The 26,914-nt window shown below is 39.7% G+C and overlaps 2 protein-coding genes and 1 long non-coding RNA gene across 5 annotated transcripts; 2 read left to right on the top strand and 1 right to left on the bottom strand.

Annotated features, from left to right (window-relative positions):
* Positions 1–1,816: 1,816 nt before the first annotated feature.
* On the bottom strand, positions 1,817–6,636 carry LOC114555375 (cyclin-G2). Its single transcript, XM_028577728.1, has 9 exons — positions 6,566–6,636; positions 6,020–6,170; positions 5,305–5,428; positions 5,053–5,190; positions 4,637–4,887; positions 4,419–4,497; positions 4,226–4,324; positions 3,611–3,813; positions 1,817–2,703 (listed from the first exon to the last, which is right to left on the bottom strand). The coding sequence occupies exons 3-9, from the start codon at positions 5,425–5,427 to the stop codon at positions 2,592–2,594; spliced, it is 1,005 nt and encodes a 334-aa protein (XP_028433529.1). The 5' UTR covers position 5,428; positions 6,020–6,170; positions 6,566–6,636; the 3' UTR covers positions 1,817–2,591.
* On the top strand, positions 6,197–25,938 carry LOC114556255 (coiled-coil domain-containing protein 158). The gene is made up of 21 exons (XM_028579167.1): positions 6,197–6,711; positions 6,874–6,934; positions 7,398–7,549; positions 7,781–7,953; positions 8,100–8,209; positions 8,285–8,603; positions 8,703–8,755; positions 9,150–9,260; positions 9,424–9,505; positions 9,739–9,858; positions 14,085–14,279; positions 14,383–14,541; positions 15,114–15,282; positions 18,273–18,425; positions 18,818–18,930; positions 20,833–20,991; positions 23,588–23,680; positions 23,910–24,026; positions 24,628–24,755; positions 25,311–25,378; positions 25,823–25,938. The coding sequence occupies exons 1-21, from the start codon at positions 6,591–6,593 to the stop codon at positions 25,936–25,938; spliced, it is 2,772 nt and encodes a 923-aa protein (XP_028434968.1). The 5' UTR covers positions 6,197–6,590.
* LOC114555383 (uncharacterized) lies at positions 23,967–26,333 on the top strand. 3 transcript variants are annotated; one of them, XR_003692561.1, is made up of 5 exons: positions 23,967–24,026; positions 24,631–24,755; positions 25,047–25,109; positions 25,311–25,378; positions 25,823–26,333. It is a non-coding gene; the product is annotated as an uncharacterized LOC114555383 (long non-coding RNA). The 3 variants fall into 3 exon arrangements; XR_003692562.1 differs by having other exon boundaries at positions 24,628–24,755; positions 25,050–25,109; XR_003692560.1 differs by having other exon boundaries at positions 24,628–24,755.
* The last annotated feature ends 581 nt before the right edge of the window (positions 26,334–26,914 follow it).

The following is a 26,914-nucleotide window of genomic DNA, read 5'->3' as shown; positions in this document are numbered from 1 at the left end:
ATATAATCGTATAAAATGGACGGCTGGTGGTGCTAGTCGGCTGCATGGTGAAGATGCCGCGCCACGGTCCGCTCTCATTCCTCCTGACTGCTTCTTCTGCTTCTGCTGCTGCTGCTGCTGCTGCTGCTGCTTCGCACTCTGCTGCGACTCCCCTCCAGGCAGCCGGTTTAATCATGGAGATGGAGCAGAAATGCGTGTCAACACAGCCAGCCAGCTAAAAGACAAGCCCCGTCCACCAGCAGCAGCACAATCACAACCACCTCCAACCCCTCTCTCTCTCTCTCTCTCTCTCTCTCTCTCTCTCTCTCTCCCTCTCTCTCTCTCACACACACACACACTGAGCCAGGCTTCTCCGCAGCTCCCAGCATAAAGGAAAGCTTGTCCAATAATTAAATTGAATGGGGGAGGAAAGATCTCCCAGTCAAATAATCTAATGTGGTACACATTAGATTATTTGACTGGGAGATCTCTGATCTCTAATATAAGGCATTACTCAAGTAAATATGACTTGTACTGGAATTGAGTATTTCCATTTTAAACTATATTCTTCTACTCCATGACATTTCTGTGGCAATTGTTGCAATTATTTTACTCCACTAACTTTAGTTACTTTGCAGAATTAGCTTTTGAATACAAAATATAATCAACAAAGACATGTATTATTATAGTTTAAGATATAAGACTTTATTGATCCCCAGGGAGGAGCAGTATCTAAAAAATGTAAATGTGCCTTAGCACAGCGGCAACATTAAAGTAATGAACACGTGAATGCATCAATAAGTATGATGCAATAATATATATACATTATCCTGAAATGGGCCATTCTGCATGGTGAGTACTATCACTTTTGGTACTTCAAGTTTGATGCTAATACTTTTGTAATTTGTGAATGCAGGACTTTTACTAGTAACAAAGTATGTCCACACTGTGGTATTGCTATACTTTTGCTTATAAGTAGATCTTCCACCATTGATTTTGATTGAATCTGAGGTACTTGTAGCCTACTTAAGTAATTACAATTTATGCAAGGAAAGGAATGCTGTAGGCCTACTTTATACTTCACTACATGGTCCACAGCTAGTTACTAGTTAGATTGTAGATTTAGATTATTAATATAAAATGAAATCAAGTAAATTATGATGTATTCATAATTTTATAAACTAAGCTGGAGCAGTGCATAAAGTAGTTCAAATTAGCTCAACGTTTACCAGGTGCAACATTAAAATGATTTAAACATTGCATCAATAATTATAATTCAATAATTTAATACATATTCTGAAATGGTCAATTCTGCATATTGAATACTTATGCTTATATGTAAGTATATTTTGCTGATAACAGCCTTCTTTTAAATTTTCAATACAATACTTTCACTTAACACTTATGGTATTGCTAACCTAGAGTACTTCTTCCATCATACAAAACAGGATCCAGAACACATAACTAATGCAGGACTCCTGAGGGTTTCATGCATGAATTTCCATCACTTAAGAATGTGTTTCTCACGGCCATGTTTGTTGTTTAAGTAATTCTTAACAGATATATTGTTATGGAATAAAAGTCCGCTGATGTTACAATTCTTTGGTATACGTCATTTAAACCACTCAAATGAACCAGAATAAATCAGTGTTTCAGGCTGGTCTCAAAGGGTCAACATACATCATCAATGATAATACTCTTCTTGACCCATACTGATCGCTGGTCAGACAGAATTCAGTTTAAATACAAGTGTGAACATTAAAAATAACTTTAGGCAACGCCCTAGTCCACCAGTGGTGGACAATTCAAAATACAAGTGAACTGAAACAGAAAAGAATTTGGTCGATAAAAAGATTTTTTTTTTATTATTTGGAAGGATTAATTCTGACCCTTCCCAAATCCACATTATTTCCAAATACAACACACATTATGTAGCATTCACAAAACATAAACATTTTTTACTCCTTTTTTACATGTTATATACATTTTTTTTAAACGTTTTTTACAGTAAGCTTATTTTGGTAAACATAGACAAAATCCATTCATAATCACATATTTCAATGTATCCATGCATATATAGTCTGATAATTTCACACTACAATGTCCTATATGTCACATTAGGATTGTGTACATACGTATAACATACGCTTGCAGAATACTGTCTATATGTATGGTACGGAGTATAAAAACAGGTTTTAAAAAAAAGACTGAGGATGTGCTAGTGTGTTAGCTGGTACTTCAACAGTGAGCGTACCTCACGACTGACATACACAAGTTCTAGGTTGTGCTTCGCTGCTTTTCCTGGAATGTGCCGGCTCGGACACAAACGAACCCAAAGAGGACATCTTGGAAGAAGATGTTCAGAAGCATTGCCATCAAGCTGCCAAGATATTGCAATTTTCCATTTTGCATTTATAAGATATGTTGGTTTTTTTTACATTAAAGAGACAGACAGTAAACTGAATCAACAGGCACTTGATTGAAACCTGTCACATGTGGTACCTATACAGTGGTAAAACAAGTGAAACAGGTTTTCTCAGAAACACGGTGACCACCCTAAATCAGATCAGGGGACAAATACACATCTGTCCTTTCTGCATAACGAGGACTCGTCACTTTTTGCGGTTGAGAAAGGCGGAGGGGAAGAAGGCTCCTTCGCCGCCACTTCCTGGCGAGCCGCATGGGCTGTCTTCTCCACAGCTCATGTCCTCACAGGAGTCCTCACTAGGAGAGAATGGAAGGCTTAATACTCTGTGCTTCAGGGTGGAGCTGAAACAATTAGCTGATTTATTGATGACTGAACAGACACGTTGTATATGTATGTCTTGAGAAAAGAACCCTAGTGTTTTTGGCTTGGTGACACAAAGCCTGTGTTACAAACAGGAAGTATGGAGTTTAAAAGATGTGGCTTTTTACAGGGAGGGTCTAATGAATAGATGCCTTTGAACAGTGTTTTTAGAGCATGACTCATACTAGAAACTAAGAGTCAGGGTACAGCATGTCAGCGCCTGCAGCTTCAATTTGACCATTCTTTTAAAAAGTCTCTCTTGTGAGTCCCCCAACTTAATAGAAGTGCAGTACAACATTTCTGGAATGCCCATTTAATCTGCAACAATTTTGCTAATTGATTAAGGCAATATCAAGAATTAATTGATTGTTTTTTGGATGGTAGATGGGACTAAACAAAACAACTTAGGTTCTGGGAAACTGGGATTGACAGACTAAAAGATTGATCTAAAAGAGATTAAAAAATTGATCCAAAGAATAATTGATAGATCAATCAATGAAGAAAGTAATTGTTAGTTGCAACGCTAGTTCAGAGTGATACCAACTAAGGCAATAAGGCCAGAGTGATATATTAAATTGTAGCAAATTAAGTCTTCTCCGGTACTCATTAAACCATTGCTGTATCCAGTTCAACTCTAAAATGAAACTTTTTTTTTTTTTTTTTTTAATTAGTGTTAGCAGATGCAATTTTTCTGAGTCATGAATTTGAGGACTTCAGCAGACGTAAGAGATAGTCAATTGCCATTCAGGTATGACCACTTTGTCAATATCTATCCATCACAGCACAGTTTATTCAGTCAGGCGAATTGCAGCATGAAGGAAATGGAAAAACTGGACTATTAACCTCTCACTCTCGTCCCAGCTCCCCTCAGGAATAGTTGGCAGGCCAGGCACACTGAAATGATTGGCCTGAAGATTCTGTGCCGTTCTCCTGGAAACAATCCAAACAAGCTTTTTGTTGTCTGGTTTGTTACATTCGCTTGAGCAGTATTCAGTCATGCATTGGGCCACAAGTTCCTTCCAGTGGAGCAACTCGCTGTCGCTGATCTGTGAAGAAGATGAACAGGAAAATATGCTGCCATCAACAAGTGTTTTTCCACATACTATATGTGCACGTGGTCGTGTAGGGACATTGTCGTGCCACATTGTACAATTTCAACACAAGTATTAATAATACAAAGCAGATATGTTAGAAATTATGGAAATGGAGGAGTAAAGAAACAGAACTTTAGCATATTAGCCACAAGTAAATGCTGCTCAATATTATAGTATCAATGGTAAACTGAATATCTTTCGGTTTTAAACAATTGGTTGGACAAAACAAGATATTTGAAAACACAACCATGGTCTTTAATAACTTGTGGTAGTCATTTTTCAATATATGCAGACATTTTATAGAGCAAACAATATTGATTAATTGAAAAAACAATCAGTTGTTGCAGCCATACTCTTTTTATACCTTTAGGTGTCTTTGGAATTGCTGTACAATCTTCAGCAAGGTGATGGACTGGAGTGCTTCAAACTCTTGAGCAATGAGGGACAGCGCCAGCACTGATGGCTGTGAAGGGGAAAAACAGCAGATTAATAAATCCCATGACTCAGAGTGTGAATGCTACTATGCTGTGAAATTTTCGCCTGAGAACAAGCCTTACTTTTGCTTTAGAGAAAACAAGCCGGCATAAGCAGGCTTTTAGCTGGGCTTCCAGTCTCCCAATGCTTGGGATCTCCTCCCTTAAAATATAGAGGGAGCGGAATGTGATCCGCCAGTACAAAGCTCATAAAGCAGAATCAATTTGACCAACTCCATGCAAATTGGAGCAATGCGTCAGCAATAGCAACAAGAGTAAGCAAATTAAAATAAAATGTTTACCTTCTAGCAGATAGGGATGTAAAGGCTGAGTAGTAGAGGTGTAGAAAGGTTAAGGCTGTCACTGTTTCGGGCTCCACACTGAGCTTCTCTGAGATGATCTTCTCCATACGACACAGGTCTGACACAGTGAACTTGCTTTGGCTGATGCGGATGAGTTCACGCGTAGGTGAGACATTGTTCTCTTCCTCGACCATTTTGGCTGCAATGTGAAGACAGCAGACTCCAATACAGGGCAAGTGTTTGGGCTGCACCTGACACAATGACACAACAGTGATAAGTGTGTGTCAATATCCCATGATTCAAAGTCAAACAAGGACATCGTGGTCGTGTTTTCTTTTTACTAGTGATAGAAATGTGATATAAGGCATGCAAATTTCTAACTTGAAACAACATGTTATACTTTGTTAAACTCCTACCTTCATAATGGAGAGGAATCTATCAAGCAAATTGACAGCTTGAACAAATGTTTGTGTGCTGTATCCAAAGAAACTGGTCAGGCCCCACAGTTCTTCCACTCTGGTGTCTCTGCATTTTGCAGACACTCCACTGTGATTCTGAAAAGAAACCACGATATATTAGATAGACATCACTGGGAACAGAATATATTTTAAGCAGTCCCATAAGCCTTTGCAGACAGCCACAAATGTCAAAGTGGGTCAGTGGGTAACCTCTGTGGAAGCCGACTCCATCAGCTTCAGGCCAGCCTCTCTGGGAAGAAAGTTGTACTCATTTGCACGACATGACTTTAACTCTTTCAAGAGCAAGCTGTCAATGGCTTGAAGATCCCTCATCCTGGAAAACAACATATTTAAATGGCTCTGCATTGCATGCAAACAAAAGGTCACAACAACGGTTTCCCCAAGTAGAGCGAGGGGGGCTTACAAATGTCGTCTCCAAAACCACACCTACTGGGTGTCACATATCAGTGGAAGATCCCCCCACCGCTCAAAAACTACACATTCCTGAACCTATTTAATCATAGCACAGTTGTTACAATACAATACACTGATTAATGTCAATACTGTACAAAGATATGCTTAAGCAAAAATAATTAAACACTCACAAAAGCAAAGTTAATGTAGTCTGGGCTAGCTTTAAAGTGACGTTAGCTAAATGTTTACTGAACAGAAATTAGGTCACCCAAGTTAATCATTCATAACAGGTTTACTATAAACCTTATACCATTTCATAAGAGGTTGAATTAATAGCTGTAGGCTTTTAACTGTATTCGCCCTTTTGAAATAATACGTTCGGGGTAAACAACATCTATAGCTAAATGCCAAAAAGCTGCAGACGTCACAAACACAAATAATGTAAATAGCTAACGAACTTAGCTAACGTTAGCTTGCTAGGCTATCGTAAATCCACAACCCGTCGTCTTACCTTGTCCAGAAGCTGCCGACGTGCAGGATAATAATAGCGCTGCAACTTAATTACACTTTTCAGTTCTTCATGTTTCCATTTTGATTATGATGATGGTCGGAATATGTTAAAAACAAAATCCTTGATCCCTGCTGAAAAAAGAGGGTCCGCCCTGAAAAAACAAACGACAATGACCATCAGGCATCACTGGAAACGCCTTTGCCATGCGTCACAACTGTAGAGGGTTAGAGCGGATGTTGACGGATTATTTCAAAGTGTCGGCGCTAATGTTACATATCCTGTGATTTCAATATCAGCTTTACTTAATCGAATGTCCGACTAACCTAGCCAGTCAAACAATGTTAACTAGGTTAACTAGCTAGTAGCGCAGAAATACACCAAATTATTGGTAGCATAACGCTAGCTAGGAATTAGCCACGAATGCTGTTTCCATGGTGATGGAACTTTACGTTTAACGACAATTTACTGGCTAACGTTAGCTGTTGATAGCTTCGAGGATGTATAACTTAGCTATTTAGCGTAACCTAGCTAGTTAACTACACTGACCGCTTTATTACTAATGTGAACAGAGATGTCATCGGAGTTTCAGCCCTCAGATCGTCAGACTATTCCTCTTTCTAGCAATAATGGCGCTCACGCTCAATTACCACCGAAACATAACGTTACAAAACCAACACAAGCAGGAATAACTGGTAAGTTAGCTAGCTAGCTAGCTATGTTAACTAGCTAGCTAGAAGGCAGTAGACATCTCTTTTAGGTTAGCTAACGTTACTTATTCAGCGGGCATATTTGTTAACTTGCTGTTATTGAGCGAATTATTCAGTTGTTCAAGTCATTTGTTCAACTTTCTTTAGAGACAAATGATGACGCCTCTTCTCGGCTGAGATTTAACAGCCTGACACTGGATGAATTGAGGTAACTAAAACTCTTCATGTAATATTAAAATGCCAGCAGTTTTATAGCAATCAGCTCATTTATATTTATATTTCAGCTCAACTCCCAACTCATGAGCAGCCATTGCTTTAGCTTAATATTTATTTTGATTTGATTCAGAAATGGATCTACAAAACAGACTATCCGAGGGACAACGTAACACGGGCCGAAGTTATTAAAAGACAAACACAAAACATGTAACATAAAATAAACAGAATGATCAAAATAAATAAATCAGTCCAAATTAACATGTCCACATCAAAACACACTGTAAATAACACTAAACAAAGTGATGGCTCAAGTAAATTTTCATCCCTGACCTCCACAAGTCCCTTTCCGTTTGTCTACTTGGCATTTAAAGGAAGGCTGTTCCACAGTGCTATATGGCATCACTATGAATTATACTCTCCATCCCTCCTAATTATATTAATTTTTTTTTTTTCAGTGAGGAGCTTAATAGGCGCACCAAGGAAACCCAGAGGCTTCAGGAAGAGGTGGAAAACGCAACCAAAATAACTTTGGAGAGGTTTGCCTGTACATATGGCATCAACAGCTCACCTGGACAAAGCTGCCACAACCACGGGAGGTTGGATGTCTGTGAGTACAAGCAGTGTCACACAACATTTTGTTTATGCATCAAGAAAAATGAAAAAAAATATGTGTTAAGTTAGGGCTTATGATTTTAACTTTAAACAACACTCACATTTATGATACAATGACTCCAAGTGGTAAAGCTAAATGTTCATTTAAAATCTAAGTCACCTGACTAAATGTACAAATGTTGAGGAAAAAACACTGGGGAAAAAAACTTCCTTTATCTTTTGGCAGATGACTCACCTGGGAATACCATTCTTACAACCGACCAGCAGGCAGTGACTCAACCCCTGGTCTGTAAACTGGGTAGTTTAAACCAAGGGGATATCAGCTCTCCTGGAAAGGAGGTGTTTGAAAATGCAATAGAAGACTGTCTTCAACAGCTGTCTGACTTGCAGCTCAACAAGGTTTATCTTTTTATTTCAGTGGCTGTTACATTTGCTTCACTCACCAGCCAAAAAAACAACTGTAATCTAATGGACAAAAAGTTAATTTCCAGTCCTGCTTGGTAATGCTTTCTCTATAATGTACTATTTTACCCTCTCAAACACAGACACACAATCAACCTGAACAAGAGCCATTCAGTTTTGACAAAGCTATCGTGAACTTGCAGACTAAGTTGCACAAAGTCCAGAAGGAGAAGGACGACCTGTCCAACCTCAGGTGAAGACACTAATACAATTTTACTCTTTACTGTTGTTTTATATCACTTTGACCCACAGATCTTTTTATTCGTAGATTGAAGGATTCAAGGATACACGTTGGTCAGATGGAAAAGATGCTGTGCATGTTGGAGGCGCTCCAAAACATCCAAAGAGCCGAGGACCAGAAGCTGCAGGAGACGGAGGAGGAGACGTTGGAACTTAACAGGAAAGTAGAGACATTGGGACAAAATGTAAAGGAGATGTACTCGCTTATATCTCCCGAGACACAATGTGGACACAGCGCCATCACCACTTCTGATGTCGCCACTAGTTCAAGACTGCTATCCCCAGCTGCTAAGGTAACTGAGGATTTTAACGATGAGACAGACGAGCTACAGGAGAGACTTTTTTTAGTAAGTACTAGAAGTGGGTTACGGGTCATGTTAAGTGTAATTTAGACTACTTTTCCTCCTGGTATGTCTGATTATATTTTTTCATCTGTTTTATGGCAGTCAAAAAATCTGGGGAGTGAGGAATGCAGTGGCGTAAATAAGCAAAAAGAAAGGTAATGTAATAGAGAGCTGCAGCAATTAGTCGATTAATCATTTAGTCAGTCGGGAGAAAATGACTCCGCAACTATTTTGATTATAGATTAATCATTTCAGTCACTTTTCAACCAAAAAAAGCCAAATATTCTAAGGTTCCCACTTCTTAAATATGAAGATTAGCTTTTTAAGTTATGTTAGAAATACAAACATCCCAACTTTATCTGCCATATTTACAAGCTACAGCTGCTTACCTGCTCCATATCAAATGATGGTGTTTTTTGTATTACTTCATCACTTCCAACTATTGTAGGCTGTCTGCCATGCTCCATTGTGCATCATAAATATAGTATTATTATTATTATTTTTTTTTTTTAAACAGCAGTGTTCACTCTTCGCATTGCTCTGTCCTAGAATGGAAGACCTGATTGCAAGTCTTGGCCAGGAGATGGCGTTGTTGACTGCAAAACTGAGCTCATCAAAAAACAACAGTGTCAGTTTAAGTGTCAAGTTGGAGTTGCTAAAGTAAGTGTTGTTCCCAAATCATTTGTGGCTGTTTTTTTTTTTTTTTTTTTTTTTTTTTTTTTTAAAGAGTCTTTGCCGTCTAAGGCCACTTAACTATATGATCACACAATGTTGAATTTCTGAATCAGTGACACACCAAAAAAAAAAAAAAATCTATGCCCAGGAAACTTGCAGAGAGACAGACATCACTGCACCAGTGTCAGGTCAGTGAACTTGAGTCAACCCTCTGGAGCCATACAAATAAGGTAAGGAATGTTATGAGCAATAATGTAAGCGATGAGATACTGAGGCTGCTAAACATTTATATTAACCAGCCATATTTATCTAATTCACTAGATATGTATAGCTCAGTCAAACCATAGTAGCTTAAAGATTAGACAAACACAATGTGGACAAGCAACACTGATAAAACTCCTGTCTTCCTCCTATGCCAGAATGAAAACTTAAATCATATTTGATTTGATTTGTGACATTGCAGGTTTGTTGTCTGGAGCAGCAGCTCATTGAGGCTCAGTCCCAGCTGGTGGATGCCCAAGGAGAGAGAGAGCGATCTTTACAACAGACAGAGGAGCTTTGGTCCCAGCTTGGCCAACTTAAGGTGCTGCAGCAAAACTGTGAATGTGAAAACAAGCAATTTTCCTCTTTCTGTTGTTATCATACCCAAAGTAACTTATAGTATAGATGCATGTTTACCGTAAAGAACCCTCTTTAAAGTGGAAACTGAAGTGTCAGGTTGACTTTACATGATTCAATACAAATCATACTTAAGTTCTGTGTAGTATAATTATGATGGAGCAACGTAAAGGGCTGGATGTGTGTAATCTGTAGGGGTGTAAGAAAAAATCAATACACTTGAGTATCACAATATTTTATTTAGCAATACTGTATCAAAAACGCAATATAAATTTTCTTTTTAGTTTACGTGCAAAATATTCATGGTAAGACAGTGGTTCCCGTTTATGTTGTGTTTAAACCCCCTACCGTTAGATTGCTATGCTGAGACACACCACTAGTGTCCTTGCCTAACAGTGCATAGCAGTGCCTGACTTTTTGCTAGAAGCTAACAATGTAGCTATGGCTGAACTTTGGCCTACTTTAGCGTATAAACATTAGCTCACTAAGAACCTGTGAACCACAATCCCAAACTGGCAGTTTTGATTTTCTGTGTACTGAATTGTTTACCTAAAGTAAACTTCTTTGACTTTTATGCGCATCTTTTAAAAAATCCCAATATATCGCCTTACGCACAGTATCGAAATATATTGCAATATATTGAATCGTGATACGTATCGTATCGCCAGATTCTTGCCAATACACAGCCCTAGTAATCTGCTGGTAAAACAGTTTAAGTTAGGTGATGGACTTTGCTGGTAGAGGTGTCCTGACCGAGGTGGTGTTGTCAGTCCTAATAATGTCCACTATAGAGCTCAACATTGTGGTTTCAGAAGTAAAAATCCCATTTATTTTCTCCATAAGGATTTTGATTATATGCCAGTATGTCTAAACCATCCAAGATAGACTGGCCACGGGCTACGAGGTTGTGAAACGAAAGTTTCTGCTCCTGTAGAAACACCAAGTCTGTATGAAATCCACCTTGTTTTAAGAAAAACATCTTTTATATACGATCTTATGGAGAAATACTACACTACCCACAATCCTAAGCGTAATGGCGACATCTCTGATTGTTGGAACTCGCTGTTACCATGGAAATGTTTACGGAAACCGCGAACGTCTAGAACGAGGTGCTATGGTTGTTTCTGTACCTACTTGTACCTTTTTTTTTTTTTTTTTTTTTTTTGCCATTTTCAAAGTGTTATTTTGCCCCAAATCAAATGTTTTATGGTCACAATTCATCTTGTAGCTGGTTGGCTTGGTTCCAGCCTTAAAACTCTTTGTATAAGCATTTAGTGAAATGTCAATGGAGATATTGAACCGGTATAATCACTTCCGGAACCAGAGCCTTTAAAAAAGTGGTCGGTCTGTTGAGCTCTATATATTTATTTTGAGTAGGGGAACACCAGGGGTACAATGGGGCAACAATCATGTGACTTATTTTGGCTAAGAAAACTTGGGCAAGAAAAGTACATGACAGATTTTTGGTCATTGTGCTTTTCTTTAATGGCAACAGTAGAAGTTTAGGGGCAGGATCTCCTCCTGAGACCCAGCCCATTGACTTATGTCCACTGTAGTGGACATTTTAGTTTCATTCCTCTCCTTGGAATCTTTTGTGCAAGTCTCTTAATTCCTGCTGTATTGTATAGAGGACATCCTGGGCTTTTCAGTGATGTGTTATTTGATTGGCTGGGAGGCCGGGAACCGCCTCTATCTTTCAATCCAAAATGGACAGCATAGGAAAAAGCACATTTTATGGAAAGATAAGAGATGAGTCAAATATTGTTTGTCTATGGTTTTGTTACTATGATAATCATATATTTTCTTGTTCATTAAGGTGTTAGGAATCATATATTGAGTTCTGATAGAAACTACATTATGTATCTTTTGAAAAATTTGTGATTTTGAATGTCAATTATAGTGGACATCAGGACTATCTTCATGTAAATAATGACTCCACATCTACCAAATTTGTCTGTTTTCATACTCTAATGATCCTGTTGTCCACTACAGTGGACATTCTTTAAATAAATAAAAATAAAAAAATTTAAATTGTAAGATGTTTTTTTAACCTTAAACAGGTATGGAATCACAAAACAATATGATTGGGAAAAACAAAATTTTCCTTGGTTCTCAGGTATATGTGGCCATGTTAATGCTTGGTTCATCCTTTCTGTGAGGCTATATATATATATATATGTGTGTGTGTGTGTGTGTGTGTGTGTATATATATATATATATATATATATATATATATATATATATGTATGTATGTATGTATGTATATATATATATATATATATATATATATATATATATATATATATATATATATATATATATATATATATATATATATATATATATATATATATATATATGTATGTGTATATATATATATATATATATATATATATACGTACAAGCTAATGAAGCCGTGTATGTGTGCTGCTATAATAAGGCCATGTGATGGGGACAATGGCCCTCATTTATCAACCTAACGTAGAAACCAGCGCAGATATGAGCGCAGAAATCATCTTACGACAGGCTTCACGTGGGATTCATGAAAAGTTCGTATCACACCAATCCGAGCGTAAGAATGGTCGTACATTGATAAATGCGGCGGCTGGAAACGATCGTCATTTAAATATCACGCCCCAATATATTCTGGGTTTTGAGGCCTCGCCCCTACAATTTACGACATGGCGAGACGTAATCCGGCTGAGAAGCGGCACTTTTCAGAGGTGGAGATTGAAACCCTGATATCTCCGGTTCATTTGCACTAACGTATGTACTATTTGGCAGCCTGAAAACTGGTATTAAAGGCTGTAGAAAGAATGCGGGATGAAAAGAGATCACTGATGCGGTCAACAGTGTTGCCGTAGTAAATCGGACTCCAGCTGAAGTTTAGCCTATTTAATTTATACATCCTTGACACATTTTCTATATTGTAGGTGTACCTATAATTAAATAAACACACGGTAGCGGAGTTTATGCAGTGTCTTTTATTTTACTCGTGTTTGTCGGAACGAGGCAACAGCTGAGGGAGAGCGCGTGTCCTCCGCCCCCCCGTGCTGGACCCTGTCTCCTGACAGCACAGGGGCTGGAAAAACAAGCCAAAATAACTTGATCAATGGCAGAAATAAATCATTCACTTGAAAGAGAAACAAAAACCTGAAGAATAAATAAAAATGTTGTGCATCGTCATGTTTCCTGTATTGAATATCATTGCCAAACATAACACTATAGGCTACCTTTTAAAAGTGAGGAATAATATCCTGTCTCCTTCATATAGCTGTTCTGGACACTGCTCTCTGGGCATTGGGTCATCTGGCTCCATCGCTACATTTATGGCACCGTGTTTTCCTGCGAGATGCTGTGCAGAACCCCACAGGCTAAAACAATGTTGCAGACCGGCGCATAGAGGTCTTCTAAAAGAGCCAGATCTGCCATTGCTGATACGTGATCAACTGATGACTTCTCCTTCTCCTGTTAAACTGATTATATGCTGCACCGCAAGTCCACACTGACTCGAGAACTTGCGTACACGAGTTCAGACCAGACGTGAGATTTGATCGCAGCCTACGCTCACGTCGAAATTGATAAATGCCGAGCTTTGCGTAGGAATCGGCGTACGCCCGTCGTACGCCTGTTTTAGGTCGTACGCACGTTTCATAAATGAGGGCCAGTGTCTTTGAGAAATAAAATTACAGTGGTTAGTTAACTAGTGAGTTGGTTTGGGCAGTTACAGGCTATGAATGAATATTGCCCATCCCATTGCAATTATTGGTGACTATTGGTGCTCCAATAGTCTTAAAAAAGTCCATTGGTTATAGATTAAGCCTATCGCCAGTAGGAAGTTTATATCCCCCAATCCTGATGTGCAAGTTGCTCTAGTTACCTGTTAATCGCTCAATCCAAGTGGTTCATGTCGTTCCAAAGTCAGAAGCTATTCATTCATTTTGGTTGCATTCTTTTTACAATGTGATTGGACACACTGTGCAGAACCAGGTGCCTCTGTTCCGAACGGTTTGGTTAAATGCAGAGCATGCTTGGTCAGTTAACCATCCAAGAATAACACAAGATGAAATGTCAAGCCAGTTTCTCTCCCATCGTTGAGGTCCTATTTCTTCACACTATCAGAAGATTTACTTTATCTTTTTGTTGTTTTAAAAACAATCAGCCCACTGTGCCTCCTGCTTTATCCTCTAGAGGTGCGGTGAGCAGCAGCAGTGTGATCTCCAGGAGGAGGTGAAGGCCCTGAGAGGACAGCTGGAGGCGGCTAGAGAGGAGAAAAGCTGCCTACAGGTCATGCTGGAGCAGAGTACCCGGGAGGGGAGGAAATCCCAGGAGCTCCTGGAGGAGAAAAACAAGGAACTCCAGTTTAGGCAGCAAGAAGCTCAGCACGTAAAGTTTTTAGAGGAGATCATGCATTATGAATCTTGCGTTCACTATGTGTCCATTTTGAGGTTCAGTCATTGAACTTAAGCTTAACTGTTTTTTTTTCCAGCACCTTGCCAGGTTGGAAGAGGCCCAAAGCCGATGCCAGGCCCTACATGCAGAAGTAGAGACACTGAGGCAGAGGCTGGGTGACCGAGAGAACATGATAGAGAGCAGCATCCTCAGCAACCAGCTAAACCAGCACAAGCTGGAGATTCAGCAGCTCAGGGTCAGGAGCATGGCAGAAAACTTGATTAAAATATGATTAGATAACTGAAGTAAAACCTTTTCCCTATTAAGCCTCCAATTAGAATTTTTTTTTCTTCCGTTTTGACTTCCATACATCACTAGGGCTGCACAATTAATTGCAATTTTATCGAAATCGCAATATGGACTAGTGCAATATCCAAATGGCAGGGGGGCGCAATATTTGTTAAATGCGAAATTTGTGTCAAACCATTCTGAATGAAGTATTGTGGTGCTGCAGAGACATGCCGGCCTACAAATCGTATCCTACAGACTAAAGAAAAAAATCTTTCTTTGGTACAGATCCTCGCAAAAAAATCACACTTCAATAATTTTTTTTATATTATTGTATATTTTTCAATGAAAATGGGAATAATGATACAAAAATGATCATTCCCTCCAATATCATGAATTATATGGCAATCGCAATATCAGTCAAAATACTCGCAATTAGATATTTTCCTAATATTGTGCAGCCCTATACCTCACCTAGATCATAACTTACCTTGCACTCTTTGTCTCTCTTTCCTTCCTCTTGTGCCATATACTGTTTAGGCTGAATTGGACCGGCATAATTCAGACCTGGCTGCTGCAGAGCACGAGAGGTGGCAGCTACAGGCCTCTGTGGCTGAACAAAGTCGGCGTGTCCAGGAGGAATCTCTGGAGAAAAGACAGCTCACCATCCAGCTGGAGGTGCAGGGCACGCAGTTGCTCACCCTCACTAGTGAGTTGAACGTCACTGAATGTTTTATCACCACACAGGAGATTATCATTATCCAGCATATAAACAAAACTATGCTTGTGAAAACAAACTGAGCTGCATTTTCCTCACTATGATAATGGATGCATGCAACAAATAGTTTTTGTGTCTGGTCGTTTACATGACCTCATGGCAATAACTTCAACTTCAACTTTATTTGTATCCCCGAAGGGCGATTGGGTGTGCAGCAAGTATAAACACATAAAAGACACATGAATACATACAGTACAAGGTATACACACAGTCAAGAGTGGGGTGGGGTTATTCAGACACATTAATCATCACCAATCCACACATTCCGTTATGTATGTATACCCACCAGCATTTTACAGCACAAAACATATAGTGTCCCAGGAGATGTCCAAGAATTAGATAAAATGCATGCACACAGCCTCACATAAATCCATATATAAACATCATATACAAATACAAACAAACCCAATCCAAGTTCAACAACATCTTTATTTATGCAATAGTTCATATCAGTTTCAAAAATTGTCTGATTCAGTTCATGAACGAATAATAGATAGTCTGTAATCCACATAAAGTATGAGACTTTTGACTTTTTTTTCTCCTATTCCATTCTTTGGATATATATATTTATATATATATATATATACATACAGTACAGGCCAAAAGTTTGGACACACCTTCTCATTCAAATGCGTTTCCTTTTATTTTCATGACTATTTACATTGTAGATTCTCACTGAAGGCATCAAAACTATGAATGAACACATATGGAATTATGTACTTAAAAAAGTGTGAAATAACTGAAAACATGTCTTATATTTTAGATTCTTCAAAGTAGCCACCCTTTGCTTTTTTATTAATAAGGGAAAAAATTCCACTAATTAACCCTGAAAAAGCACACCTGTGAAGTGAAAACCATTTCAGGTGACTACCTCATGAAGCTCATTGAGAGAACACCAAGGGTTTGCAGAGTTATCAAAAAAGCAAAGGGTGGCTACTTTGAAGAATCTAAAATATAAGACATGTTTTCAGTTATTTCACACTTTTTTGTTAAGTACATAATTCCATATGTTTTCATTCATAGTTTTGATGCCTTCAGTGAGAATCTACAATGTAAATAGTCATGAAAATAAAGAAATACATTGAATGAGAATGTGTGTCCAAACTTTTGGCCTGTACTGTGTGTGTGTGTGTATGTATATGTGTATATATATATATATAATATATATATACAAAAACATTCAATCAAAGCTCCATCCTCAATTCTAATCAAAGTTTTTATGCTGGATGCATTGGCCCTCATTTATAAAAAGTGCGTACACCAAATTTCCAGCGTACACCTGGCGTACACCCAAAACCACGGTGACTTTGAGATTTATCAATATGGACGTTGGCGTACGGCACGCTCAAATCCTACGCCAGCTCAGGAGGTGGTGTACATGTACGCACGTTTTGAGTTAGTGGGGAAATGCGCAGAAAAACAATTCCTAACACCACAAAACGCACTGAGAAACTAAAAGAAGACCGCTATGCGCCGGTATGCAACATTGTTTTAGCCTGAGGGGGTTCTGTACAAAATCTCGCCGGAAAACACGGTGCCATAAATGTAGCGATGGAGCCAGATGACCCGATGCCCGGAGAGCAGTGTCCAGAACAGCCCCAACTGGGGGCTATAAGGAGACAGGATATTATTCCTCGCTTTTATAAAAGGTAGCCTATAGTGTTATGTTTGGCAATGATATTCAATACAGGAAACATGACGATGCACAACATTTTTATTTATTCTTCAGGTTTTTGTTTCTCTTTCAAGTGAATGATTTATTTCTGCCATTGACCGAGTTATTTCGGCTTGTTTTTCCAGCCCCTCTGCTGTCAGGAGACAGGGTCCAGCACGGGGGGGCAGAGGACACGCGCTCTCCATCAGCTGTTGCCTCGTTCCGACTCATGAAAAAAAACACGAGTAAAATAAAAAACACTGCATAAACTCCGCTACCGTGTGTTTATTTAAATATATGTACACCTACATATGTAGGCCTAAGAGATTGCAATAGAAGCCTGTATATTACTATTAGGACTATAGAAAAATGTGTCTATGTATAAATTAAATAGGCTAAACTTCAGCTGGAGTCCGATTTACTACGGCAACACTGTTGACCGCATCAGTGATCTCCTTCCATTCCGCATTCTTTCTACAGCCTTTAATACCAGTTTTCAGGCTGCCAAATAGTACACACTTTAATGCAAATGAACCGGAGATATCATGGTTTCAATCTCCACCTCTGAAAAGTGCCGCTTCTCAGCCGGATTACGTCTCGCCATGTCGTAAATTGTAGGGGCGAGGCCTCAAAACCCAGAATATATTGGGGCGTGTTATTCTAATGACGATCGTTTTCAGCCGCGGCATTTATCAAGGGCAGGTATTGCGTACACCTGGATTTCAAAGGTACGCACAGCTTCATAAATCAGGCGGTGAGAGGAGTGTAAGCATAATCTTACGCCAACATATACGTCCGTTTCTACGCAAGAATGATAAATGAGGGCCATTATGTTTTCAGGTTGCCCGTCCCATTCTTGTAAACGTGATATTTCAGGACCCCCCCACCCCCCCAGGTCCAAGTGGACGTTTTGTGTCAAATTTGACACAAACGTCCACTTGGACTGAAGGATAAACTGATCCGATTTTTGAGGATTTGAGTTTTATCACAATATTAATACTAAAATTGTATGTTACGTCCAGACAGCAGACTAGTGGAACTAGATTTTTTTTCATTCACCAGAAAATGACACAGTGCTGTTTCTAAAAAGTCAGCTGCAGTTTTTGCCAAATCAAATGATCCTCTTGTCCTGCTGCGTTAAAAAACCCAACAAAGAACTATGTTTGGTATGTTTTCACTGTCAACCAAGCCCTTCCATGGCTGTGTGTGTCAAAGTGTGTTCCTCTCAGTGGAAACAATGCGTGTGTTTGTGCGGGCATGATTTCAGAAAAGCACCAGGAGCTGCAACAGCTCCACAGCTGCGAGAACGAGGCGCACGAGGGTGTGGTGCTGAAGCTTCAGAGTCAGCTGAGGAACGCCCATGACGAACTGGACCAGGTCGGGAGCGCCCTGAGGACCCTGGGAGGAGCTGACGGACACGGTTAGATCCGTGATACAATTTAATTTAAACTGAGACTTAAAAGATCTCACGTACAAAGAAACATCCTCTGATTTACATCCATTCGGTGATCAAGTGGACGGATAACAGTGATTTATTAGGATCTGAATTCAGTTTAGGAATGCAGACAACTCTTAAGAAAACATTAGTGTAGTTCAATGAAGTTTCAAATATGAATTTATCCCCTTCTGCTGTATTCCAGTGTAAGAGATATAATCTGACATGTGTGACCATTAACATATGTCTTTGATATAAAGCCTGTCCAAAATTAAAGCTCTGGGATTTACAACATGTTCTGATATATTATGTGCATGATGTTCTCCTTGCCCTTAGCTCTTTTTCTCTTTGTTTTGTGGTTTTGTCCTCTACCTCAGGCCTCCAAGTAGCCGTGGACATGCAGAAGGAGATCACTGCCAGGAGAGAGCAGGTGGACTCCCTGCAGGGCAAAATCCAACATTTAGAGGATATTTTGGACAAGTTATACCAGGTAATAATCAATCACTGGCTTCTCTCCAGTCAAGTTCAGTTGAGATCTTCAGATATGGACTCAGTATGTTACTCAAATTACTTTTTATATTAACTAGTAATTTCTTTGTTTTTTTCAGATCTTGTAATATTTAATAACTTTTAAAAGATATTTTCCTTCATGCTCCTTTTTTTTGACTGTCAATTTTTTTCTGGATGCCCAGAACAGCAGACTTAGCATCTCACCTGTTGACGAGTTGGCCATTCAGCTCATGAAGATCCAAATGTCTTTAATCGATAACGATAATAAGAACTGCTTACTTTGTAAGACGTTTATTAATGGCTTAACATGACTTTTGAAAATCTTGTTCTGACCCCTTAACAGTGACTTAAAGTGCCCATATTATGAAAAAAATCACTTTTTCTGGGATTTATTTTGTTATTTTGTGTCTCTGGACCATCCATGCTGTTTTGAGTGAGATACTGGTTTCTGAATGTGTCCTGCCTTCAGTCGCCGGGTGAGCTGGTCAAAATCTGCAGGGTTTCTATGTCACTAGCCGAAATGAGCTGGCTAACCACAACCTTTAGCATACTAGCGCTAGAACTAACATGTTACCACCGTTAGCATGCTTGTTCTCAATGGCAAAGCGCTGCTACAACACACATAAGGTTACCGTAATCTACAAAATAAATACTTACATTGTGCGCCCTCGTTTAGAAGTCTCCCAGCTAATCCTGCCTTGTAACTGACCAATGTTGGAGAAACAGCCTATGGAGCTAGCCATAGACAGTATATAATGGACCAATAGACCCCGTTGCTCTGGACGGAGACCAGTGAAGGCTATTAGAAGCACTTTTCCGGTGATGGCCAGCTTTACTGCGCAGCCTCCAACTGAGAGAATGTGACGTGAGCAACGTGTCTGAAAGTTGTAAGTCTTCTGGTAGCTGTGCCAAGAGAAATCTCAATCATTCCCAATCTTACAGATACGGAGACTGTAGGTGTATGTAAGGAGATAACATGGGAACAGGCTAATTATTGATCACTAACATGCTAGTTAACATTAGTAATTAAACCTAAACATCTCATGTAAGTCGAAACTGCCTGCGAGCTTCTCCTGTACTATACGGTAATTCCTCTAATATGCGACAGTAAGTCACTTGGTTATGACACAATCGTTAGCTTATTTTTTCAAAAACGTCTGCTACGGAGCCATAACGTGAGGTACAAGGTAATGAAGCCTTTTATACATTGTCGTGTTTCTTTGGAACTAAACAACGGACAAATAGAGTCTTTAAACGCTTCAGATGTAAAGTTATTCGCAGTCAAGTGACGTAAAAAAAAAATGGCGGTCAGCGGAATGCTAACAGGAGGTGATGGCCAGTTAGCAACAAAATGGCGCCATGATGGCTCGAGTTCTGAAGCGAAGCTTACCCCCTTGGAGCTAGCTGACATGATCTACGATCTGAGCTACTGCGCATGTGCGAGTGCAATCAAAGATAGTACAGAAGAAAAGATGTCTCACTCTGTAGCTAAAACAGAGACCTAAACACAGGGTGAAAAGAGGAGCTGCAGCAGTGAGAGAGAGCTGTACAGTACAACAAAAATATGGTGTTTTTTGAAAATTAAACCATGTAAACATATTCTGGTACAACCTTAAAATACAGTTATGAACCTGAAAATGAGCATAATATGGGCGCTTTAATTTAAACCAATTCAGGTGTTTCCAGAGCAGAGTATAGCTATTATACGTAAATTGTGAAAAAAAGAATTGAGGACATTTAGTTTTAGATTTATTTCTTGGACACTAAATTGCTTTACTGGGACAACTTTGCCCACTCATACAAAATGCCTAACTCAAAAGCATTTTGTACATGTCAAAACCATTTATTACATTTTTCTGTCGACTCTTCCTATCTTATCCAGGAGAAGCGCTACCAGAGCCTGGAGAACCAGCGTCAGCTCTGGGAGCTTACCTTCGTCAGGGAGGAGAAGAGACAACTTGGCAACGAGCTGGAGGCCCTACGCTCCAAAGATAAACAGTTGGGGGAGCGGATCAGCCAGCTGGAGGCAATCCTTCACAAGGTAGCACTCATTTACACTTTATACTAGTCATTATATTACCAACAGCTGTTATTTGGTGTTGAGAGAGGCCTGAATAAGGGGCAACCTCTAGCTCACCCAGTAAGTGTGTGCGCCCCATGTAGGCTGAGGCCTTGGCAGCGGCCCGGGTTCGAATCCGACCTGCGGCCCTTTGCTGCGTGTCATCCCCCATCTCTTTCCCACCTTTCCTGTCTATTCACTGTCACTCTGAAATAAAGGGAAAATAGACCCCCAAAAAACAAATCCCCAAAAAAAAAAAAAAAAGAGACGCCTGAATAAGATGATGACAGACTGAAAAACATCAAGTTTCAAGTCAAAACAGCACTAACCAATTCATGTTAAAGGGGTGATAGAATGCAAAACCGATTTTACCCTGTCATAGTTGAATAACGACAGTTCAGTGGGTAAATAGGACATACATATGAGCTCAAAATCTCATTGACACCCCTTTACTATGAAAATCTCATATTTTGAAACCGCCGCTGAAAACGGGCGAATCTCAACAAAGCTAGTTGCTTACGTAAGCATCTCAAAAACCGGAACCTTTGTCACAACCGTGGGTGTATTAAGAGAACGGTCACGCCCCAACATTTACATAGGCTACACAACTGACCTGAGATCAGGTAGTCTTCTGAATCTAGGTCACGCAGATCTCTGCTATTCCATTACAAAATTCACTTCTGAAACTTTTTTATGTGAGAAATTAACTATGTAAAGCTCAAATATGGGCCACTTTACAAAAATGTATGTCTAATTGCAAATTTTGTCCGAATGTGTGTCGGACTTAAGCGGCCAGTGCTGCCTGGGTTACTGCCTCGCCGCCCGGGCCTGCCTTCCTTCACAGACCCTGGCCTGCTGTGACCTCGATTGAGCTCCGTTACGGCTGGCAACCCACGGCACTTCATACCCGAGCAAAGTCACCGTTTTGTGGGCTAATGGACTGCTAAACGCCGGTGCTCTGACAGAGCTCCAGGGCCTGCAGTTCCCCTCTTCCTAATGCCAGGTGTGTGTGAGTGAGAGCGCGGTCAGCGAGCTTGTTACGCCAGCAATCTCTTACCACAGGTTCCAGTTAATCTTATAATGTGTGTAATTATAATGTGTTGAGTTATTTAAACAAACGATCGGTGAAATACACGCCTCTTGTCCGCGAGTCTCATTGATAGAGCCTGCGGCTGGATGTGATAGAGCCTGCGGCTGGATGAAGCTAGCTAGCCTCCTCTTAGAATTCCTCTGGAATTCACAAAAATTCATTAACTTGAAATTGGATACCGTTGTTAGCTTTATAAGACATTTAGTTAGATGTTGTATAAGTGGCGTGACAAAATTCAAACTATAAATATACTCGAATTACACCGAAAATGAAGCTAACTATCTGTGATTTGTAGCTACACACAGCTATGAAGGGACAGTCGCAGCTGACGAAACACCTAGCTAGTCTTCACAAATATTCATTAACTTGAAATCGGACACTGTTGTTAGCTTTATAAGACATTTAGTTAGATGTTGTATAAGTGGCGTGACATGTGTGTAACATGTGGTAAGAGATTGCTGGTGTAACAAGCTCGCTGACCGCGCTCTCACTCTTGCACAACGGGCCATTTGGCTAGCAGTAAGAGGGGAGTTACAGGCACTGGAGCTCTGTCAGGGCTGCCAGCCGTAACGGAGCTCACAGCAGGCCGGGGTCTGTGAAGGAAGGCAGGCCGGGCGGCGAGTCAGCAAGCCGGGCGGCGAGTCAGCAGGCCGGGCGGCGAGTCAGCAGCACCGCCGCTGAAGTCCGACACACAGTCTTATATATTTGCAATTAGCCATACATTTTCGTAAAACGGCCCATATTTGAGCTTTATATAGTTGATTTCTCACATAAAAAAGTCTCAGAAGTGAATTTGGTAAGGAATGGAATATGGAATATGAGATTCTGTCGCTTCTCTAATGTGTGTGTATTGGGGATTTGCTCAACCAATCAGCGCGCAGCTCATCTAAATATTCATGAGCATACCATATTTGGAAGAAAAGCTCTTGTTACAAATAGGGCCAAAACACAGGGATGCATAAGGGCCAATAAAATATCAACCAGGCCATTTTCAGCCCAACCAATGTTACATACCCCATAAGGAGACCATAAGGGACAGTGTGAAATACTCTATATAATCATTCTATCATCCCTTTAAATTTTTTTTCAACAACGAAGTTAGTGGCGTCCTCGTTTTGTGTTCGGTCGGCGAGTTTGGTTTCATTTCATTTCCCATCTCCCTTCTTCCTCATTTACTATCATTTCTTTACCACTATGTAATAAAAGCATAAAATGCCCCCAAAAGATAGAGGTAAAATACAGTTAGAAAATGTCTTATAAATGGGCTGATGATCAGCAATTATCTTAAAACAGAAATATTAATATCTGAATAACTATTTTTACATTCTGAGAAATACTGTATTTTACTTCATTCGTAAGGTTTGGCGTCACAGTTCTCGTCTCCCTTTGGAGCAAAACCAAAATGTTAGTTTATATATTCAGATAAATAAAGAACCTTATCTGTCCTGTTCTATGTTGTTGCTTCATATTCTCTGTATCTTCAAAAAGATGTCGGAGAGCTTTGCGGACTGTCAAGATTTCATCCAGCTGCAGGAGCAGGACTTCTTCCGTCTGAAACTCCAACATGCCTTGGATTTGAAGGTAGAGCAGATTACAGACAAAGGCTCTTTTTGTAAGAAGGAATATGACTCCTCCACAAATACACAGCACAGTGTACAGTATACCCTTATTTAATGTAGATGTACTACTGTACACTTCTTCTCATCATGCATGTTTTATAGTTATGTCTTAATCCAATCTGACTTATTCTGAGACTTTCATGTATAAATGGAGCTGAGCTCCCTTCAACAAATGTCGATCTCATCTATAGGAGCTCCAAGGTCAAAATTTGCGCACAGCTCTGAATGTACCTCCACCTGACCTGGACTCCCCATCTGCACTCACTGCTGCACCCTTCTCCCAGCGTGCCTCCAACACCCAGATCACGGTACAGTCAGGAACTCCTTATATCTCGCCTACCTCCTACGGTTCCAGCCCATCAAGTGCATGTGTGAATCATTGTTTATTTGGCTGCACAGACACAAGCTCAGCACATCTGCTCTGCCTTTAAATCAAAAACATACACAGCATTTCAGAGAAACCTGACTGTAAATCATCTCAACAAAACAGCGGGATGGGTGCCCGGATAGCTCAGTTGGTAGAGCGGGTGCCCAAATATAGAGGTTTACTCCTCGACGCAGCGGGCCCGGGGTCGCATGTCATTCCCCTTCTTTCTCCCCTTTCATGTCTTCAGCTGTCCTATCAAAAATAAAGGCTGAGAATGCCCAAAAAAATAATCTATAAAAAAAAAAAAAAAAAAGCTATAAACAAAGCACTGGGATACTGTGTGATGTGTCTGTCATCAGTGTTAATACAGTTTTAAGTGTTTCTAGTGACTTAGGACTAAAATATCTTGTTGCTTATTGTCACAGAAATGTGTGAGATTGTATGTATTCCCATGTTTCTCTGTTGAAATGCGACCAGCTATTTATAATGTTGAGCATCAGATCAGCACAGCGGTGTATCGATATTGTCGTTCTCTCCTCTAGCAGGAGAGCCCCGCCTGGGAACTCGGGTCTCTAGTCAAAGAGTTGCGAGAAGTGATTTCGGAGAACCGCGGACCACACACAGATAACAGGAGGAGGTCTGCACCGGAGACAGTCCACAGAACCACGCTGTACGTCTGGCGCCGTTCCCACACGCTGCAAGGATTAGCTTCGTTCCTGGGCTAGCTTAGGTCACACATCTGAAAATCATGTGATGCAACTAAGTGAGCAGGAAGTCATTTAGAGGGGGGGGCAGGGGGCATACATGTGTGGTTTAATTGACCATTGCCCACACTGTTTTTACTGTACTATATCATAAAAAGACTAGACAGGCTGTTGACCTTGTATAACTTTCATCTACTGTGGACTCGTGGAATGCGTGACGTCTCACTGTATATTCTGATATCCCTCTGCACCCACAGCAGTATTGACAAGGCAGAAGAAGTAAAAGCTGGCTCCAGATTGAGAAGAAAAACCTGCAGCAGGTAGGGAAAGCACCCAAACCTAATCAACTCAGTGTTGTGGTTTTTTTATTTTGTTTTTAACGGTTTACGCATGACTTGTCTCGAGGCTATGAGACGCTCACACGATCTCACCACGTGACCTTGTATACCTCATGCAACGGCGCTGCAAAGGGCCACAGGCGGTGTGTAACGTGTGTCTGTTTGTGCATACACTGTGTACAGCGAGCCACATTTCCTGAAGGCCGCTGGGCTCAACGGAAAAGCAATCAACAACAAATCCTTCAATGAGAGTGAGTTTTCTTAGCTACTCCGTAGTTGTCATGCAATCCAACAACAACAAAAATTCCTTTCATGAATGCAGTGTTCATCTGCCATACAACATAATTCAATGATTAGTCTATCAACAGAAAATAAACTTATTTTAATAATGGATTAATCGTTCAAGTCATATTTCTTTCAACTATTCATGTGAGGATTTCCTGCTTTTCTGTGTTTTACGTCATTGGAAAATAATTGTATTGGAGATGAATTGTTGGGTGGGCAAAACAAGCAACTTGAAGCATTTTTTTATCAATTTTCCGACATTTTATAGAGCAAATAATGAATTGAGTAAACGATCAGCAGATAAATCAATAATAAAAATAATTAGTTGCAGCCTTACATTTGATAAACAGATTAAATTTGTCAGCATCAATATTCAATTCTCTAACATATATAAATTATGAATTTTCTAGGCCGTGTCATTTCGAGTCCAGCAACTGCAGCGTGGTACACATCCTCCCCACAGCTGCTCTCACTGGGCCGCAGGTCACCCGTCCACTCTCTCCTGACCTCTGACCCAAACAGCTGACAGTGACACAACAGACATGAGGCCGACCCCTCTTACCGGTAAATTGTTAATATTTTGTGCATCATATATACACAGACTGAGTCATTTGTAGCTTTTTCTTCAAAAACGGTATATTACTATTATCACACTGTACATTAATGAGAGGGGAGGCTGAACAACATTCACGCAAAAGTCAAATTCACTTTAATACAGTTTATTAATAGCAATGATAAGACATTTCACATGAAATGTCATAGCACACAAGTCTGATGTGTCAGGATGTAATGACGCGACAAAGTCCATTTCAGTAACAGTAAAGTTCCCTGTTAGGCGTGTCCTTTAGCAACTCACAGACCTTTTTCATATAACTGTGTAAATGTTATTTAATGATCATAATCTCTGTAATCCCATTCCTCAGAATTAATAAAATTATTTTTTTTGTCTTTCAGAAAGCTTTTTTTTTTTTTTTTTTTTTTTTTTTAAAGACTCCCCAGATGTTGTCAAAAATTGTTTTATGAAATCACCAATCAGGCTTATGTTTTTGTAATTTATTGTTTAAATAAAGTCTATTAAAAAATTATGTTTGAGTTATTTTATTCCAGGAATCATACCAAATTAAAAAAAAGAATGTGTCTACTATATTTGCATTTTTGGCGGTACACAGTCAAACAAGCTTGATACAAATATAGAGAAGATAGTTAACAATAATGCAGCATCTATCTTTGCTGTTTAAGTTAATTTTAGGCATCAATTATCATAAAACCTCTGACCCCCCCACCCTAACAATGCTTAATGGTCCATGTTTCCTTGTATACTAAAACAAAGACATTTCAAACACACTTCCTCTTCCTTCTTTTTTTTTTTTTTTTTTTTTTACAGTGGGGTTTTGAAGAGCATTGTAAATTAATGCTCTGAATACACCATACAAGGTACAAAGGTCTTTTGCAACCCCTCCTCTTAATATATAGTCTTGCCTTAAGCCTTGGCAGTCATAGTC

The sequence above is a fragment of the Perca flavescens genome, chromosome 5 (genome assembly GCF_004354835.1).
Source record: "Perca flavescens isolate YP-PL-M2 chromosome 5, PFLA_1.0, whole genome shotgun sequence".
NCBI lineage: Eukaryota > Metazoa > Chordata > Actinopteri > Perciformes > Percidae > Perca > Perca flavescens.
This window is presented reverse-complemented; position numbering and strand designations above follow the sequence as displayed.

What these genes read in the sequence shown, in the direction of transcription:
- LOC114556255 (XM_028579167.1), top strand. Translation starts at nt 6,591, where the DNA reads ATGTCATCGGAGTTTCAGCCCTCAGATCGTCAGACTATTCCTCTTTCT. An exon ending in CCACGGGAGGTTGGATGTCT is followed by an intron (nt 7,550 to 7,780) that starts GTGAGTACAAGC and finishes ATCTTTTGGCAG; the next exon opens with ATGACTCACCTGGGAATACC. An exon ending in CAACAAATCCTTCAATGAGA is followed by an intron (nt 25,379 to 25,822) that starts GTGAGTTTTCTT and finishes TGAATTTTCTAG; the next exon opens with GCCGTGTCATTTCGAGTCCA.
- LOC114555375 (XM_028577728.1), bottom strand. Translation starts at nt 5,427, where the DNA reads ATGAGGGATCTTCAAGCCATTGACAGCTTGCTCTTGAAAGAGTTAAAG. An exon ending in AATTCCAAAGACACCTAAAG is followed by an intron (nt 3,814 to 4,225) that starts GTATAAAAAGAG and finishes TCTTCTTCACAG; the next exon opens with ATCAGCGACAGCGAGTTGCT. An exon ending in AGCTGGGACGAGAGTGAGAG is followed by an intron (nt 2,704 to 3,610) that starts GTTAATAGTCCA and finishes ATTCTCTCCTAG; the next exon opens with TGAGGACTCCTGTGAGGACA.